General features: G+C 42.5%; 1 protein-coding gene across 23 annotated transcripts in view; it reads right to left on the bottom strand.

Moving 5' to 3' along the window:
* PKHD1 (PKHD1 ciliary IPT domain containing fibrocystin/polyductin) overlaps positions 1 to 19095 on the bottom strand; it is a 623301-nt gene that overhangs the window by 385439 nt on the left and 218767 nt on the right. For all 23 annotated transcript variants that reach the window (XM_029242351.1, XM_029242350.1, XM_029242348.1 and 20 more), the window contains 2 exons: positions 11573 to 11750; positions 9982 to 10177 (listed from right to left, as the gene is read on the bottom strand). In XM_029242351.1, coding sequence (XP_029098184.1) covers positions 9982 to 10177; positions 11573 to 11750 — 374 coding nt within the window. The remainder of the gene's footprint in view (positions 1 to 9981; positions 10178 to 11572; positions 11751 to 19095) is intronic.

Genomic DNA, 19095 nt, shown 5'->3' with positions numbered 1-19095 from the left:
TGCTCACACTGAACTATGCATTTTCTAAAGTTTAAAAGCATTTCTAAAACCACACAGTGATACTTATCCCAAGCTCTCTTTCAATTGAGCAAATACCACTGTGCATCAACTGTGGTGAATTTAGGATTGTCTCAGTCCTTAGCTCTGTCTTTAAATCTTTGAGGGAGGGACTTTTCTCCTGTACCTTAAGACACTAGACATTGTTGGACATGTACATACTTAATTATCATGGACCAATCAGAAATCCTAAATTTATACTGCTCTACTCTGTATGCCAGAACTTAACTGGCAATTTTGACAAATTAAACAAATGGAGGCAGGAATTAACCCTTTTAAAGGAGGCAAAAGACAAAATGGTAAAAAAGATAGGTTCCATCAGAAAGAAAAGAGAAAGGGAATATGGCAAAATGACATCTAAAAACGTAAAAGTCTGTAACAATAGAATACCCTTGTACAAGAGAAAGTAATAAAATATTGTAATGGAATCAAACTCTAGGAAAGGTAAAATTTTTTAAAATTCCAAGAATCATTTGGAAAGGGAAGTCAGTTCATTTAAAGATGTTATAAAAATCATCCTTGTACTCACTGATATAGAAAACAAACTTATGGTTACCGAAGGTGGGGAGGAGGGATAAACTAGGAGTTTGGGATTAGCAGATACACACTACTATATATAAAATAGATAAACAACAAGGACCTACTGTACAGCACAGGGAACTATATTCAATGTCTTGTAATAAACCATAATAGAAAAGAATATGAAAAAGAATAACAAAACGTTGTAAATCAACTAGACTGAAACATCGTTTTTCCCACTATATAGAGGAGGGAATTTGAAGTAGAGGGAAAATAATCAATGTATCCAGAATCCCCTGGGTGAAAAGGATACCGCCAGCCAGTACGGTATCAGGAACTGTAGTTGTGATGATTACATAGTCTTCATAGGCGGCAGTGATGATTACCCGGAAAACTGAAAAGGCGAGCCCTGGACATACCTGACCCCCAGTACAGGCTGTCCCACTTTTCTTCATCCATTAAAGCCCTTACCCAGGCCCTGTTCCTGGTAAACCAAGGCTCCCTGGAGCAGCGAGCACCTCGGCACCGGTTGCTTCTGATCTGGGTGGACTCTGACTTTGTTCAGCCTCTACACGTACACAAATGGCTCCCAGCTCCAGAACAACCTCTTCCCCAAAGCAGACACTGAAACTAAAACATGCTTTGAAAAGCTATTGTTCACTTTATTAAAGCAGGCGTGTGAATATCATTCAATCTGAGGAGAGAAGCAGTTGCAGTATCACAGGAAATGGAGCAAGATCACCAAAAGCAGGAAAGATTAGAAAAGCCTGATTTCCTATACCACAGGCCCCCTGCAGGCTGGCTCTGAGAGTGGAGCAGAGGGCTCTTTCTTCCCAAACACCGCTTCTAGGCGGAGAGAGACCTCAGAGATGGAGCGGGAAGTGCGTGGGTGAAATCCAACAGCCTGGATTTGAATCTTGGGTCTTCCAGGTCCTAGATGAGGGTACCGGACAAGTTCTGAACCTCACTCACTTCCTCTGAAAATGGGAATCATCGTACTGTCTTACATCATAGGGCGATTGGGAAGAAAAGATGGAAAATCCAGGTAACGTGCTTAGCATAGCATTTGGCTCAAATGAACAATACGTGTGAGTCATCATCAATACCGTTATTACGACAGGCTCATTATTCTAGGAGCCAGTTAACAAAACCCCAAAAATATGCTTCCACTCTTTTGACAGCTGCACCTAACCACAATAAGCCCTAGTATTCAGGGTTGTAAAGCAACTTAACCAGATCCGCTGAAGTTTGCTAAGTGCTTTGACTCTATAAAAGCGTAAATGCAGTGTCATTTCCAATTTGGAGAAATACCAAGAGGGATAAAAATCATTTGAGAATAAAGGTATTGACTCAGGAAGAGTTTAAGAGCCTAACACAAGCTGTGACATTGTACATATGCTTTCTCAGTGCTTATGATTTCTGATTTTGTATTTGTAATATGAGAATGGTTAATCTCCTTTGTTTATCAATGGAGCCTCACTGCCGTTGATCCTTCCAAGACTGTAAGAATATCTGGTTGGTCCTCAAAAAGAAAAGAAGCCTTTGGGTCAATTATAGCCAAATTATTCTGATGAGTGCTACATGATCTAAGCTTGCTATAAACACAGACATCTAGGAGAAAGAGAGAAACGTGTAAGAAAATGGCTCCCGGTGAGAGAAAAGAGAGTTACTCATGTAGATCTGATTCTCATGCCTGCCAGAGTGATGTGTTGGCAAATTTTGTCCTCACGAGGGCCCCAGGGAAGAGAAAAATTAATTGATTCTCTCCCAGGGCAGGTCCCATCTTCTCTTGGAATTTTGGAGGGAGAGAGTACCTGCTTACCTAAAAAGAAAAACCAGCTGGTATTTTAGCAATAGATCCCTTGCCTGTTTTCTTCTTCACTCTATCCCCAGGCTCACTTTGCCATTGAGGACTGTACATGTATTAGGACCTCTCGCTCAGCTCACATTTATCTAGCATGAGTCAGCTACTAACTACACGTGGAAAGAACGGGAAACAGCAACTGCTTCTGTGTCTGTGAGTTCCTTCCAGTCTCACCTGACTCGTGCCTGCTCTCCCTCTCTTTCGGCCCTGGACCCAGTTCCAGTGCCATGTTCATGGGCCAGCTCTTGGGTTGGTCCTCTCTTTGCATTTTCATCTTCACCTGCCCTGTCCCCGACCTCCACCTCTTCTCACACTCCTGCACCCTCCTGCTCTGTTTCTCCCTCCCTGTTCGGTTCTTGCTCCCCAGAAATGAGCCTCATTCACTCAGCCACAGGGAAGGCTTTCTTGTCAACTGGTCCCTGGGCAGCTAAAGCTTGATTCGCAGGACCACTCTCGTCTGATTCCAGCCTCTCGGAGAGAGCCACTGAGTGACCTTGACCTCGTCACCCAGGATCTTTTCAAGACCTTCACAGAAATATGATATGAAAATCCTTCCAACACTTGTGAGTCTTCTATTATTCCCAATAACACTCATTCATAAAAAGGTGTAATTTTTTTAAAAGAACTTGATCAAGATGCTGAGAGATACATCTGCATTAACCAGTCCTGAGAGTTAGCTCAATTAAACCTTCTTAATTAACTCAGAGAACAATAACAACTATTATTCTGACTCAGAGCAAGGTTTGCCATGCTTGCACAGGGCATATGTGATTCCTGGGCCCTGCACAGATCTACAGAACCAGAACTTCTGGGGGCGGGGGACCTGGGAGCAAGCATTCCAGCTGTTTGCCCATGAGGCACACTTAGAAAGCACTTCTTGAAGGAATTTTACAAACTTTTCCATACTCTACTCTTAAAAATGTGGTTTTTACTCACAGGTAAAAACCTGTGAGTAAAAGTTTCTCTTAGCAAGTGGCAGGTATTCTTAGCAAGTGAGGAAAGGAACCCAGGTTAAAAAAAGAGAGAGAGAGAGAGAGAGAGATACTTATATTCACAACTCTTACTTTTCATCAATTATACCAAAAATTTGAAAACCAAAGTATACTCCCAAAATACAAAATGTAATGTGATAATTTTAGTAGTATAAAAGTTTTAATAGTTATGAATGTTAATGTGTTTTAGAGAAAGCAAGTAGGTCATTAAACCCATGATTTTATGGATAATATTGCTTAAAAAAAAGACAGGTTTTAAAAATAAGGCAGTGTGGGAGTTGATTTAAGAAAAAAATCAAGTAAGTAATAGCACAGGAGGCATAAGGATGTGACAAAGTGTGAAGGCGGTACTCAAATATGTAAAGTTCAAGAAGCACAGAGGAGTTAACAAGTACAGCTTTTTCCTACAAACAGGAGAAAGAAGAACTGGTTTACAAGGGTGGGTAGGTACATAAGCTTAGATTAAAACAAGACAAAACAAAACACTAGTATACTAGAAAAAACACTGAAATAAAGTCAGAAAAGCCAAGTCAGGATACTGGTTATACCATCCATGACCTGTGTGAACGGAGGCCAGCCACCAGCATCGCTGAGAATTAGCTCCTTAATCTTGAGTGATTCCTTGAAAAAGTATCTGATTCTGATTCCTGAGTTTTCCTTCCTTCCTTCTTTCTTTCCTTTCCTCCATTTCTTCCTTCCTTCTCCTTTTGGAGAAGTTGCTTGTAACTGAGAGGCAAAATCCCTTTTCACATCCGCAGCTCCTGTTCCGTTCTCTATATTTTTGCCATAAAGGTTTGTCATGCATTTCCCTGAAGTCAGCTCTCTATATTACCGGTACCAATCCTTGGGGGTCTTTGGGGAATGAGTTTTCTATAAGAATGTAAATTAATTTATTAACTAGAATGCTATAGATTGCCTTAGAGGGCCTCGGCATGGGAATGGCTGCATATTTTCAAAGGATTATGATTCTGCTCTGCTCATAAAATCCTCCCAAAGAGCTCTGGGGAGCCAGCTGAGTCCTCTCTCATTAGAACCTAACAAGATTCCTTCTCAAGGAGTTGCACGGGGTCTCCTAGACCAGCTGAAGAACAGAAGGGTCTAGGCAGCAGCCTGCTCCATCCCAGTGCCTTAGCGCTTTGAGAAAAGAGAAACCTGGGCCGAATCCCTGCTCGTCTCACTGCCAACTTAGGAAAACGTGTCTTATTTTCAGGATCTCCCAAGTTAACAGCATCTTTTCTGAGCCTTCTGGGTGATGTGACTTGAGTTGTTTTTTGAGACAATAAAGTCCATCTGTCTTTCTATCCACAGCCCACTTGCCCTCATAGACAACAGCCCCGGCTTCTTGCCAAACAGCCTGCCTTTATCCTGGTGAGGGGGACATTTGGAAACAAGCACTGACCAGCCTGGCTAGACGTGTCTTTTTTTTTTCAGTCTGATCAGAAGAAGGTGGTACACGAGAGCCTCCAAGCCTAGCAGGCGGACTTTCTCAGCTGCCGCCTCACACAATATCCCAGCTTGGCTGCATCTCTGCTGTATGAACTCGGGCGGGGGGGCGAGTGTGAATGGCTCAGCATCTGATAGGAATTTATCACCCACCGGCTGCTGGTTGGGCAGGGGATAAAGCAAGGGGAAGGGGGCTGTGAGTGTTTAATGCACACTGCCACAACCCAACAGTTTTCCCTAAAGAGCCTCTTCCCAATATAAAAGGACAGGGTCAAAAGTAAGTTGACCCCGGACAGAATGTACAATTATTAGAAGAGAACTGTGCAGGAACAGCTGCTGGGACCCCACCGGTTCCGCATCAGGCTTCCAAGAGTCAGAATATGAATAATCAACTCAAGGGTGTTTTCTCCACCCCTCCTCACCCCCACCACCTCCCCCAGCCTTGTCCTCCTGTTTTGGGCAAGTCCTATTGCGTTTCTACAGGAAGAAGCATAGCCCTCCCTAGCAGCTGCAATAATTGTGTCCCTATTGTGATGAAGACCTCCTCCTGGCCACCCCCCTACAAGTGGCCATTGTCAGCGTGGAGTCAGTGATTACACGCTCCGCCTGATGCTTTGGGGGACCCAGCTGCCTAAGTGCTGACACACGAGTGTGCGGAAGGCCAGGGAGGGGACCGGTGGAGGTGGAGGCAAGAGGTGGGGGGAGCCCACGGCTGTGAGATGGGATTCTGACATACCAGACCTTTTGCATAAGTCAAGCCCAGAACAAATGAGGCTTTATCAGGCCCCAGTGATGAGGGGGTCTCATCTCCCTTTGAAGTGGAGCAGAGCATGGGGCCTAGCAGCTTTTCCTCCTTTGGACCAAGCAAACATCCTGCTTTTGATACGCTGCATGCTCATTATCTCTGCCCCATTTAATGATTTTTGATTGAAGGGTGGCGGCTGGGACGCCGAGAAGATCGTTAGAGAGGCTCCATCCAGCCAAGCCCGCAAGAAAGGCTTTCCTTGTGCCCGGGCGTAAATTCGGAATTTCTTAACAGTATGCACTTGTTCTTAGAGGCAGATAAGGGCAGAGCGTGAAATTCTTAATTAAGCAATAAATAGAGAGTGGGGTGTCAGCAGATGTAGCCGGTAGCCATGGCAACGGGAATCACATGGGCAAGAGAGCTGAGACTAGATGTAGGCCTCGGGCCTGGGCCTGACTGACAGCTGAAGAATCCTACAAAGCTTGTAAACCAGATTAATTAGCTGACTAATTATTTCATAGCGTGAATGTAACTAAAAAATAAAAATAGTTCACCACGAACTAAAACATCCCTGGGAAAAAAACAACAGGGACAGAGGCAGTGGGAAACTGGCTGTGTAAGTCAGAGACAGGAGTGGTAGTGAATCCGATCACAGAGACTGAAAAATGGGCTCTCTGGATTTGACTCCAAGTTTGACAATATGAAGGAACGCTTGTTTTACAGTCAGACCTGTTCGCAAGCATGGTGTAGAAGTTGCAGTTCACCACTGCCGTTCATGATACTTTATCACACCAAATATTTCCCCTCCGGGATCCTACCACATAGAACCAATCTCCTTAAGAAAGATTCTTAAATGAGCAAGGTTATCTTATTCTGTGGGTAACAACTGCTTAAGTGATATTAAGTTTCAATCAGGGGGCCCATATATCATATACGCCATGTTATCATGAATCTGTTATCTTACAAAAGCTAGTCAAGGAAAGTAGAATGAGACTCTTTCAGACAAGTTATGACAGGTATATGGAATTCAAGGCACCTGAGATTGACCACCTTCCAGGAAAAAAGAAACATTCTAGAGAAATAATCTACTGAGAAAATGTGTAATAAAATAACATGGCATGCTAATCACACTTGAAGATGTTTGGGTGTTTTGTACCACAATTCCAAGAAATAAGTAAGTATTCTTAACCTCGTTGTATAGATGCAGCCATGGAGGCGTGGAGAATTTATAATTCCATGCCCCAGGTAAAACAGCCAGCCAGCCACTGATTAAAACCCGAAGCCCTAAACTCTGGCCGTGAGCTTTCCAAATAAGCTGCATTCTGTAAAGACATTGCTGAACAAAGACAAAACTTGCCTTGGTAAAGAAGAGAAAGGCAAGAGTCAAAAAATATTATATGTGCGGGACTTTTTTCTTTGTCATGGGGACCAGTGAGAAGTTTTCTCCTGCACCACTGCCTGGCACCCCCCACCCTTGTGGGTCAGTGGCCCATGATTCTTGAGTGGGCAGCACACTCTAGTGGAGAGAGTCACAGCCAGGAGCCAGAATGCCTGGGTTCTGCTCTCTGCCATTCTCGGCTGGGTCAAAGACAAGTCAGGCATCTTAAATCACACAGCAAGGAGCTAAATGGAGGAAATGAAGATAATTGTGATTTTTTTTAAAACTTCCTCTCTGGGGGGATGTGGTAGGGCTGCACACAAACAATACAAAAGACGGTCTGCTTAGAAGTGGTCAAGGAATGAGTGAAAGCCAGCCAACTGTCAGTGCAGCAAGACTCCAGATGGAAGGCCAGCAGGGAAAGGGGCAGTGTCCCCCCAGCCATGCCCACCCCCCAAAGCCTGACAGGAAACTCGGTGGACCTGGAGGAGGGTCAAGCAGTTTCCCTATAATAAAACGAACCTTCTGTATACACAACCTCCCCCTGGGTTTTTTGTTTTGTTTTGTTTTTTTCATTCCAGGAATATGTCCACATAGACTGTGAGGGCTTCTCTTCTTGGATTAAATGTATTTTATGTAAATTATCCCAATCACAGAGACCTATAAAGCCCCATGGTCCAAAGAAAACAATTAAGTGAAAGTAACAAACTAATCAATATGTAACTGAACTCTACTGCTTGGAGGCTTTTTGAGGGGTCAGCCACAGCTACCTCACTGCTGTTGGGCTGTTGGGTCTACAGACACCATGGTAGCCTCCTCGTCAACTTCCTAGTGGTGGTGCAGACTTTACACAGAAGACATCCAAAGTCATACCTGATCCACACAACCCAATTTAGCTGCGTGGGACACCACCACGGAAGACCAGTGTGAGCCTCGGTTCCTCCTGAAACCTCAAGTCCTCACTGTGCCAGCCCAGGAATGGGAACAGGCCTGGCTCTCGCCACCTACCTACTCCATTCAGACAGAGGATGGCGGAAGCACAGATGGCCATGAAAGCCGCTACTTGGAGGACCAGGAATCCTCTCCAAGGAGTCCGGGTATCCGACTTGCAACCCTCTGTGACTTCCTGTTCCTTGTCCAACTCATATTATTCAAAAGTGGAGATACCAAGGTATTCTGATACAAAGACTCTTTAATTAGTAAAAGCCATCTGCCTAATAAAAATGGCTTATACTGAAATATTCATCTAAGTCCTATATATGTATATATATAATACAGATGCACATCTACATAAAATATATATATACTTATACAGATATGCATTTATACCATATGTGTAAATATAGTATAATACTATAACTTGCTGTTAATTCAATAAATAATGGGGGGGAAGAAAATCTTTAGCTGCACGACTTGATTTTGTTTTCTTTATGCCACAAATGTTCCTTTATCATGCTTGGTTTATGCGACTGTTCAAATTAGTTTACAGTTCATGAACAAATCTGATCAATGGACAAGACAGGCTCCTCAGAAGCATGCTAACTAATAAAACAAGAGCAATTTGAAACTAAAATTTTGTTTCAGAATATACAGCAAATGAATAGCCGTAGTTAAAGTTAATGGCAACTACCTGCTCTTACCTAATGGCTGTATGTGATTCTAGTGGTAAAACAGTCTCAGGGTTCTCTGTCCATCCTGATTTTTTATAGTTTTAGGTTATATTTATGGATGAATCAAATCTGGAATAAAATATGAATGGTACAATTCAGTGCAAATAAAATAGAGAGTAATCCATTTGGCCAAGACTTTTTAAAAGCCCGGGAATCACCATCCTCTCCTCTCTGGTGCTATTAAAATGTAATCGCCCCAGGGCTCAAGTGTAATCAGACCCAGTTGACAAACGGCTATAGGCACCAGTGAGAGGGACAAAGAACTCAGGGCGCCTACCAGCTCCCCAAACCCTTAAGGCCAAGTCTGGCTTGTGGCAGAGACTGGGACTTGCCATGCTTGACATGGCCCTGATTTCAACCAGGATCTAGTAAGACCAATTCATAACAAAATTGTCCTTTTAGAGACTCATTTTGTCAGATTCTCCTTCTTAGAGACCACACTGAGCTAAGGTTGGTAGAAGCGGACACCATGTACTCAGAGTGACCAATGCTGAAATAATATGGAAAAGAAATATGAGATTTCAGGAAGTCAAATATGAGATTTCAGGAAGTCCAGGAAGTCAAAAGAAATGTATGGCCCTGACCCACACATTGGGCTCCCGTGAAACATGCACAATAAGAAGGTAAGGAAATCCTTTTGGCCCCTGTTACTCTGCAATCACTGTAGGGTTTCTGGTTCTATAAAATGAGGCTCCTGGACCCTTCACCCTGATGCTGCCTCTGACACAAGACAAGACAGCCCATCCCCCAGTCCTCAGATAGCCTTCCATGCATCTCATTTTTCTGACCTCAGATTTCCTTCCAAGGCTTCTCACCTTCCACATTGACTACACTCTTCATCCTGCCTCTCTGTACCTTTGCTGTTCCTTGTATCTGTGATCACAACCAGCCATCCTGTCTTTACATGTGCAGTTGACTTTTCTACAAATGCAACATGGCCTTAACATGAATGAAAAATATGAATAGCAGTCAAAGTTTATTAAGCACTTGCTCTGGGTTAGACCCTCTGCTAAAGAATTTTACATGTTATCCTTGATTTAATTTCCTATCCTTTAGATAGGTCCTTTTATTATCCCATTTTACAGATAAGGAGGCTGAGGCTTAGAAAGGATACCTGCACGATGTCCCATAGCTAGTAGGTGCTAGAGCTGGGATTCAAATGCAGGCAGTCTGATTCAGAGCCCAGCCACTTAACCATAACACGCAGCGGTCTCTTTCAGCTCCTCATCACTTCACAGCACCAATGTTTGGTATTCCAAAGGGAATAGTGGTTTCTGACTATGTGCTCAACATGCTCATCCAATTATACTTACCCAGATAGGTGAGTTGTCTCAACTGGCTGTGGAAGAACCAGTCACAGCCTTGGTCCCGACCAGGTGATGGAAGAGACGGAAGGGACCGCCCCACTTGACTCCCGCACCTTATGAGGATGTCAGGGTAAGGCCACAGGTCTGTGTGCACCAGCAGCAGGTAATTCCCAGGAGCAAAGTTCTCAAATATCGCTGAGTACTTGAAGTGAGAGAAAAGTACAGAAGTGCTCATTGAGTGAGGAAGACTCTTCCCAGAAGAAGAGTTACAAAGAACTCAGATGGAGTGGTTTAGAAACAGGACTGTTCACGCCGGCTACTTTTCTTGTGGGAAATGGGCTTACTTAAATCTACTCCATCATAAATTCATAACTAAAGCTACAAAATCATACAGTGTGAGGACTGAAAGCTGTAAGGTTCTTCTTGTTTAACAATCTCAATTAACAGAGGAGAAAACCAAAGTTCAGACAAGCGAAGTAACTCGTCCCAGGTCAAACAGCAAGAAGAGACAGAGACACATGTAGAATTCCTGTCCAGTTTTCCCCAAGACTCAAACAGGCAGGCAATGATAGGAGTGCCATCCATTTATAAGAGTAACAGCTAACACGGTTGAGCATTGGCTCAGGTATCATTCATATCAAGGCATCCAACCCTTGAAAGACTCTGGGGATTGTGACTAGTATTGCCTCCATTTTATAGACGAAGACACTGAGGCAGGTGGAGGTTCGGTAACTCTCCCTACATCACAAAGCAGGACAGTGCTGATCTGGGACAGAGACCCAGGTGTCCACCTCCAGAGTCACCATTCTACTGCCTTCACCTTCCCAGAATGTTCTCACGGGAACCTCAGGGGAAGGGGAGAGAGGTGTACATTCTTCCTGAGAGCTGTGGTGAGGGCATCAAATGGATTCTGCTTTGAATTCTTCAGATCTATGGCACACCTGCTTCCAGCTCCCTAAGACCTGCTCTTATGACCTTTAGGGAGAATGCGTGTGATGAGACGGGAAGAAAGAAATGTGTTAAAAGGAATAAAAGAAGCTTGAGGAAATCCACTGGATTGATTTTTCTGCAGAAAATGCACCTATTTTTCTTATGGTTTTTCCTACCTTCCCTCCCCCTAACCATCTGACTCCTTCAACTCAATCCTAACGAAAGGCTAGTGCCTTTCGTTTTCAAGTGCAAGTTAATCTTTGACCACAAGGTGGCAGTGTGCAATGTAAAAAAATGCCTTGTGAAGCTATTATCTCTTGGCTACAAACACTTCCCTGGGGTAAGTTGGTTCTTAACCCATAATATATAAGACTACAATTCTATAGGATGCTTAGAAGCTGTTTTTCATTGTATTAATAAAGTTAAAATTTCAGGCAGAACCATTCTGTGTTCAAGGTGAGGTTTAAAGGGATTCTAAAATTTTCAAGTTTAAGATAAAAGACAATCATACCTCAAATTCAGGTTACATTCATCTGGTCAAAATGCTGCTGCAGTTTTCTTGATCAGCACCAGAAGATGCTAATACCTGCAAACTACTGCGTCACAGAAGGAAAGATGGGAACCCCTGGGGAATGGAATCTACCATCAAGTGGATGCCGGGGGTTACCTGCAGAGAGCTGTTGGTCCAAGGGCTCTCAAATCGCAGCGAGTAGGTCTCTTGATCCAAGAGCAGCGCCATCCAGCCGTAAGGGTTGGACAGTGTGTCATGCACATAACTGACAGTGGTTGTCTTATTTCTGCTGTCCGTTATGGTTAAATCATAAGAAACTTTTGGGGCATTGGCTCTAGAGTGATTTAAAAAGAAAAAAAGCAGGTGGTAAGTTTTTTGTCCATCCTGGATCTAAGGCACTCCTCTCCCATCAGCTATAATTCATCTATTTTCTCCATGTACGTCTCTCGTCCCAGTGTCTATAGAGGTTTTAGCGGTCATGGTGTGTGTCAAAAAGCCCAGTGGGAAGGTGTCACTGGACCATTTGTGCATCACACTGACCTGTAACACTCAGATCTTAGGCCACTAATCAATGCCATCTTAACGAGTTCATATGGGCCAGGACTATATACTATTATTTTAAAGAAATGTCCAAGGTCAGAATATTGCCATAGCCCGGGTTTATCAGCAGCAGCATGCGTATTACACAGTCACTAGTTATCCCTCTGGGGAGCAGTGGCTGAAGCCCAGAACCTCAGAGCCTACCTCCAATGGCCCAGCAGGAACAGCCTCAGTAAGCTTCCCCAGAACGCAGAGGGCCCTGGGTCCTCTCCTGTGGGCTTACACGATGCCCAGGGCTCACTCAGTGCCAGTGGGTTTGCGTTCTTGCTTGTTAACAAGGAATGCGACATCCTGAAGCTAGAGACATTTTGTCTTTTCTGGTGTCCTGCCCCTTGGCACTGGGCCCTGCACATTATGGGCACTCAAACCATGTTTGTTACACAAACGAAGCCTGCATGGAGGAGCTCTTCCCAAAAGTGATGCCAACTTCCCAATGTATAGAAAGGGTTTCTAGAAGAACAGCATTTTACCAAGTGAGGAAACTGAGACAGAGTATGGTAAAAGTAGTATGTGAACATCACAGGCAGAGCTAGAAAGTTTTAAATTTCTACAAAGTATTCTATGCAGCCCATTCCAGAAAGTGATTTTTAAGACTTCACTAGAAGATAAATAGATTTTGCCACCTGCTTAGACCCTAAAAGAAAAAGTGGACAGAAAAAAAATAAAGCAAAAGCTAAAAAAAAATCAACACCCATTACGACCTTCCTTCCCCTTCTGGTTTAGTTTTGATGAGAATCTTTAACTGTGGCATGTTGCTACAGGAAGATAATTAAATTCTCAAAGTAAAGGGAAATGAGACAAAGGAGGATGTTGGATTTTCAAAGTGAAGGGGTGATGTGAGCACATCGAAAGCCAATTTACAATCTAGTGGCATATTATAGAGAGGAGACTGGTTTTAGTGTTAAATGCTTGGGCACCATTGTCAAATGGGTGTAAACTGCAAGTCTATATCTGCGTGCACTAGATGTATGAATTTGGGGGACTCACTGACCCTCTTTAAGCTTTAATTTCCTTTTTTTTTTTTAGTGGAGACAACAACAGTATGTATCTCCTATAGCAACTGTGAAACTTAAAGTCATAATCTATGTGAAGTATTCAGTAACCATCACTAAGCCCAATAAGTCTACCTATAGCTCATTTAAGAAAGAACCTCAGATGTGCCTGGTTTGCCACGCTGTCTACTTATTTTACTGTCTAGAGTTTATCCAGGATATTTGGTCATTTAAAAACACACTCAAAACCTTTCATGGTGCAGAGCTGTAGCCCTGGCAATGTAGCACCTGATACATATTTCTTGTAAGATTAAATGTGTTTGTTTCATCCATTAATAAGTAAAATGAAAGGGATAAAGAATGCTCAGGGCATTTGGAATAAAAGAACTACTCTTTCCCAGATGTTCCTACGTAGCATTCACCAAACCTTTAGAAATCTTTGAGTAGGGGGGCCTCTTCCTCTCTTTGGGCCTGGGATATGGAGGGATTTTTTGCATGTATATCAAGATTTAAATTGGAACTTAAGTAAATCCTGGACTCACATTCTTAGAATCAGAGTGGGTATGAAGGGTCATCTGTTCTAACATCCAATCTACTGTGGAAATTCCCTCCATATTTTATCTTGTTCCTTCTTCCAGCTTTGGGGAGTTCACATCCTCAAATTCCTCCTCCATTTATGAAAGTTATTTGTAAATTTTAATTTTAGACAAGCTTGAGAAAGCTTAATTTTCTCCCTTGTATTTTCTAGCCCTTTCTCCTCAATCGCTATGGCTTTCTCTTACCCTGACTGAAACCATGAGTCCCAGGGTCCCAGGAGATCAGCCAGCACAATTTGGCCCAACTAATATATTTACTAAGTGAAGATAGGTTGCTGGGAAATATATGTAAAACAAATGTGATAAGAAGAGATAAGTTGAAATACCAAAGAGGCAAATGAGTTAGCCGCAGCAAGTACCAAGGTCAATACATCAGGTGGGATTCCCCACAGTCCAGAAAATGATTCCGAAAATTTCAGGTTCTGAAAGAGCAGCCCTTCAGCTTTCACAGAGACATATGGGCTCCGGAAAATGAATCACAGGACTGAATTCCAAGAAAGACTCACTGATAAATCAGAATTTCCATTTAGTAATTCGCAGTGAGAAATAAAACTGCCTTTCACATAGTGGGTATTCAACAAATGTTTGCTGAATGAATAAATAAGTGTTGAATGGACTAGAACACCCTAACTGGCTATTTAGTGATGTTTGGTCCCAGGGAAGTCTACCCAGAAAACCACATGAGTGTCAGGAGATTTCTTGTAAACTTACTTATCGAAGGAGATAAGCAATTGATCGTAAGTTATCAGATCCTGATACAGTCAACCCCATTATCAGTAAGATATTCACCCAAAGGACTTACACACTTAAGTTTAGTGGTCAGAAAACCTCTCCTGGACATACACAAGCAATCTGCACTAACAGTGGGCCCTGGTTTAGGAAAATGCTAAGATTTCCTTATGAACTTAGATTTCTTCTATCCTAGTTGAGTGCTCTCAATTGAACCACTTTTACATTAGGGTTTTGGGGTGTTTTTTTTTTAACTATAGGCCAAAAGAATTCTATTTGTTGAAATGCATCCATCTGTTCACAACTAATCACTCCAACCTGTATTTTGTCACTTACTTTGCCTGACCATCCTATATTTTATCACTCTTTTCTTAAGAGATAATGCATATTTCCAGAAATTCTTCTTCATTCCAGCAATGTGGCCCCAGGAATTCTCCCTGGTCACTTGGACTAGACTTAAATTATTTCTCAGATTTCTATCAGCATCACATTTATAAGTCAGTTTTAAGATCTAATTTCTCCTGATTCTGTTTCTACAGATTGTAATTTCACTTACTGAAGGAGCCATTTTTCAGGCCATACTCCCCAGTTTCAGAAGGCCCCCCTATAAACATGACCCTGTTTTCAAATATTGTAAAACCACTAAATGCTAACATTAATTCAGTTCTATTAATCTTTGGGACTTTTCCACCTTCTTTTTTTTTTTTTTTTTTTTGCGGTATGTGGGCCTCTCACTGCTGTGGCCTCTCCCGTTGCAGAGCACAGGCTCCGGACGCGCAGGCTCAACGGCCATGGCTCACGGGCCCAGCCGCTCCGCGGCATGTGGGATCTTCCCGGACCGGGGCACGAACCCGCATCCCCTGCATCGGCAGGCAAACTCTCAACCACTGCGCCACCAGGGAAGCCCTGCACCTTCTTTTTGATGCCCTTCTTCCAACAGTATCCAGTAATCTGATACTAACTTGGTCAACCAGAGACCCAACCATAGTGCACTGTGATCCCAAACCATCCTTTCCTCTACCTTTTCCTCATTCACTGCCCGACCCTACCAAGCCGCCCCATACATCTTGACCAAGGTTTATGTGGAATGCAATTTCACAGGCACTCGAGGGCAGCATGAGCTTTCTTTAGGGAAATACAGGTAGAGGAGGAGGTTATCAAATATTCCTTTATCACAGTCGGTAGTGGAAAGGATCGTATTGTGCATTCTGAAAAGCAAATCAAAATGTGAAAGACCCATCTCCCAGTAGGCAAGATGCCTTTTGTTGACCATCACCCCAAGGGCCAAAAATTCTAGGTCAAATCAGCTCCCATCCTTCTAGGACAAATGCCAGCAGTGACAGTGGTGAGCTCTTCTGAAAAGCACCCAAAGAACATCAAGAGTAGAAGAACACCGTGAAGAGAATTTACCAACCATAATTACTACAATTTTCGCTTGCCCTAAATAGCCACCAATCTCCCTCTCTTTACTGTTAATGAAGCAAAGGAGCACACAAGTATTTCTAATTTGGAGAAGCCAAGGGAGTCTGCATGGGCCATTAGCAGCAGAAAGCTTCATTACTAGGGGAAGAAGTCTCTCCCTGAACTTCTCATGGCTTTATGTGCAAGAAATCAGGAGGCAACCAGTCCATTTGAAATGTTAACCCTTACCTCCGAGTCAGCAATGGCTCCTGTATACAATCAAAATGACAAGAGGACTTCAAGCCTTTCCTTTTCTATGAGGTAGCTTAATTTTTTTTAATCACCAAGCCTGTTTTTAATTAAGGGACATTTTCCTTTAGAAATATAGCACTATCACTTGATAAAACTTCCCAACCTAAGTACCAACTTACAATACTAGTTGCATCAACAGTTATGTAATTTAGTGCCCAGATACTGTGCAGAACTGTTGAGTGTATACTGCCCACAGAGGATTTGCTAGGCAATCAACAATACCAGTGAGAACAAACATTAACTCCCTGGTTTGTGTTTACCATTAGCTTACTTTTCCTGAGGGTCCACATCTCTGTGTATTAAGACAAACACTGCACTGAGCTCTAAATGCTCTAAATTCGGAGCAATTGTGAAATAAACCCTTTATAATTACACATCTCCTAAGCCAGACACATCATAAAAACGAGCCCCAAATGGTACTGTCAGCATTGCCTGGATATTCATGCTTGCTGCTGTTACTCTCATCTTTTACTGCACAAAGAGGACAAAATCAAAATGTTGAGCACAGCCGACAAATTTTTGTGGCACGACTTTTCTTGAGCATCCTTTAAAAATACACTGGGCTCATAAGAAGTGCTTGTCAGAAGCTCACCACTGTCCTTCATTTTGGAGAGTCTTATTTTTGCATAAGTAGCCCATCCTATACAGGTTGCTAACTGTGTATTCCCCTTGCCCCTATGGCTATTGGTGTAAATAAACCGCACCTCCCCATTGGTGAGCAATAATAATAAACAGAATTTTTTTACATGAAAAAAAAAGTCCTGTCCAAGAACCACTATTCTATCTGCTGATCTGCCATCACCCAGTGATAACTGACATGTATCAGTAAGGGGTTTCCTGTATATACTACCCTTATTGATTGAGAAACAAATATTTCTCCTTCTGAGTAAGAAACCTAAGAGAAAAGAAACCCTAACCCTCAGTCTTTCTTCCAAACTTTTAACAATTCTTAAATTCATGTAAAAAAATAGAAATGATAGGCAGAGAGGCAAGCCGTATGAATCCTTGCATTTCTGGCAGGTACACCCCACATCACTCCTCCATGACTTTGCAGATATATATTTCTGTTTATCTTTTTTCAGAGTTAGCTAAAGCAATAATAATTGATTGTAGAAAAGTCCCAAAATCAACCTAGCACCTCCCCAAAGGTAGTGTCTAAAGTTTTTGCGACACACTTGGGATAATAATTCTTGCTTACTATACCCTAATCCTTGAAGAGAAGCAATAGATGTCTATTGTCCATCTGTCTATCCTTCACATACTATTGCATCTCTTTCTTGATCTGTGGAATACAGCTGCAATGGCTATCTCAGAACATGAAAACACCACCCTTGGAGCTACACAACTCCAAGGTAGACAACTACTTGTCAGGAATACTGAAAAACAACTGTATGCATCTAGAAGGGAGTTAGACTATAAAGCCTACCTCCTCTTTTATATATATGCACACCTGGTGCTGGTGGGGCTGACAGACTCCCCCTCATGAGCTCACCATAAGCCCCTCTTCCCAACTCCGTGTTCAGTGATATCAGGACAGATCATGTGAGAGTATTTTCACCACGGAATTAAGCAAATGCTACAAATCAGGGTCTTTATTCTAGAAAGCTAGTTGTAAAACAGGTACCAGCACACCCCTGGACCCCTTTATTATTCATAAAATTTAATAACCATGGAGTATTGTTGATGATATTCCTCAGTGTGGGCTCCATTTTGATGTTTAGATCCTTTTCTATTTTACTGCTGTAACCTCTGCTGCCGAGAGCGGATAAAACTTCTTCGAATTTTCCTGTCTCACATGTGGTTTTTTTGAGAACTGAAAAGATACCATTAGTGATGCTATGCCTATTTATCCCTAGGAAGGAGAGTTAGGTGATTATTAAAGGAAAAGCTAGGCCACAATTTCCATTTCAACTCTTCTTTACTTTTGCATTCATAGAAGCAGGGGGCGCCTTGTACTCTGAACACTGACACATTAAGAGCAGTTCCATAGGTAAACCCTGAGCGCAAGCACTACAGGGAAGGATATTAAGCAGGATCTAAGAATCAAGGTGATCAACAGCAACATTAGCCTTTTCTTTTCTAGGAGAAATAGGAAGAGAGAAACAGAAGCTTTGGGGCACAATGAATCATAAACTGTGTCCTGAAAGACTCCAGATTCCACGACTTTCTGGGATATTTCGTTGGATAAGTGCAATGTCATGTGGCTATTGGAAAGTGTTCCCTATTTTTCAAGAATTGGATTAAGTTTCATTTGAGCAAACTTAATTCCCTTGCCAGGCATTTGCTTCTCAGAAACGTAATCATCTATAATATTTTATTCTATTAGTAGTAAGTTTATATGTTGTTTTGTCAATCATAAATGTAGAGACTTTTTTTTTAAACTTCTTTATTGGAGTATAGTTGCTTTACAGTGTTGTGTTAGTTCCTGCTGTACAGCAAAGTGAATCAGCTATATGTATACATATATCCCCATATCCCCTCCCTCTTGCGTCTCCCTCTCACCCTCCCTATCCCACCCCTCTGGGTGGTTACAAAGCACCGAGCTGATCTCCCTGTGCTGTGCAGCTGCTTCCCACTAGCTATCTATTTTACGTTTGGTAGTGTATATATGTCAATGCTACTCTCTCACTTCGTCTCAGCTTACCCTTCCCCCTTCCCGTGTCCTCAAGTCCATTATCTACGTCTGCGTCTTTATTCCTGTCCTGCCCCTAGGTTCATCAGACCATTCACAAATGCAGAGACTTTTGAAAGACAACATTTACTGAGCACTTACTACATGCCAGGCAACGACCCTGTGAGTTAAGTACCATTTGGCTCATTTTACTGATAGGAGAACTGAAGCAGAAAGAGGTGAAGTAACTTGTCCAGGAACATACCTAGGAAGTGGCAGAGGGAGGGTGGGCTATGATTTATGCCCACAAATGATTCTTAATTACCTCTCTATTCTTCAGCCTTTGAAAAATAATTTCAAACATATGCACATATCTTGACTTTCTTTTATGTACTTCCTATTAAAACTCAGAAGGACTGGTTGGCCAACCTACAACAT

The sequence above is a fragment of the Monodon monoceros genome, unplaced genomic scaffold (assembly GCF_005190385.1).
Source record: "Monodon monoceros isolate NGI ecotype Baffin Bay Population unplaced genomic scaffold, NGI_Narwhal_1 Super_Scaffold_3, whole genome shotgun sequence".
NCBI lineage: Eukaryota > Metazoa > Chordata > Mammalia > Artiodactyla > Monodontidae > Monodon > Monodon monoceros.
The sequence above is the reverse complement of the archived record's forward strand: the minus strand, read 5'-3'. Positions and strand labels throughout refer to the sequence as shown.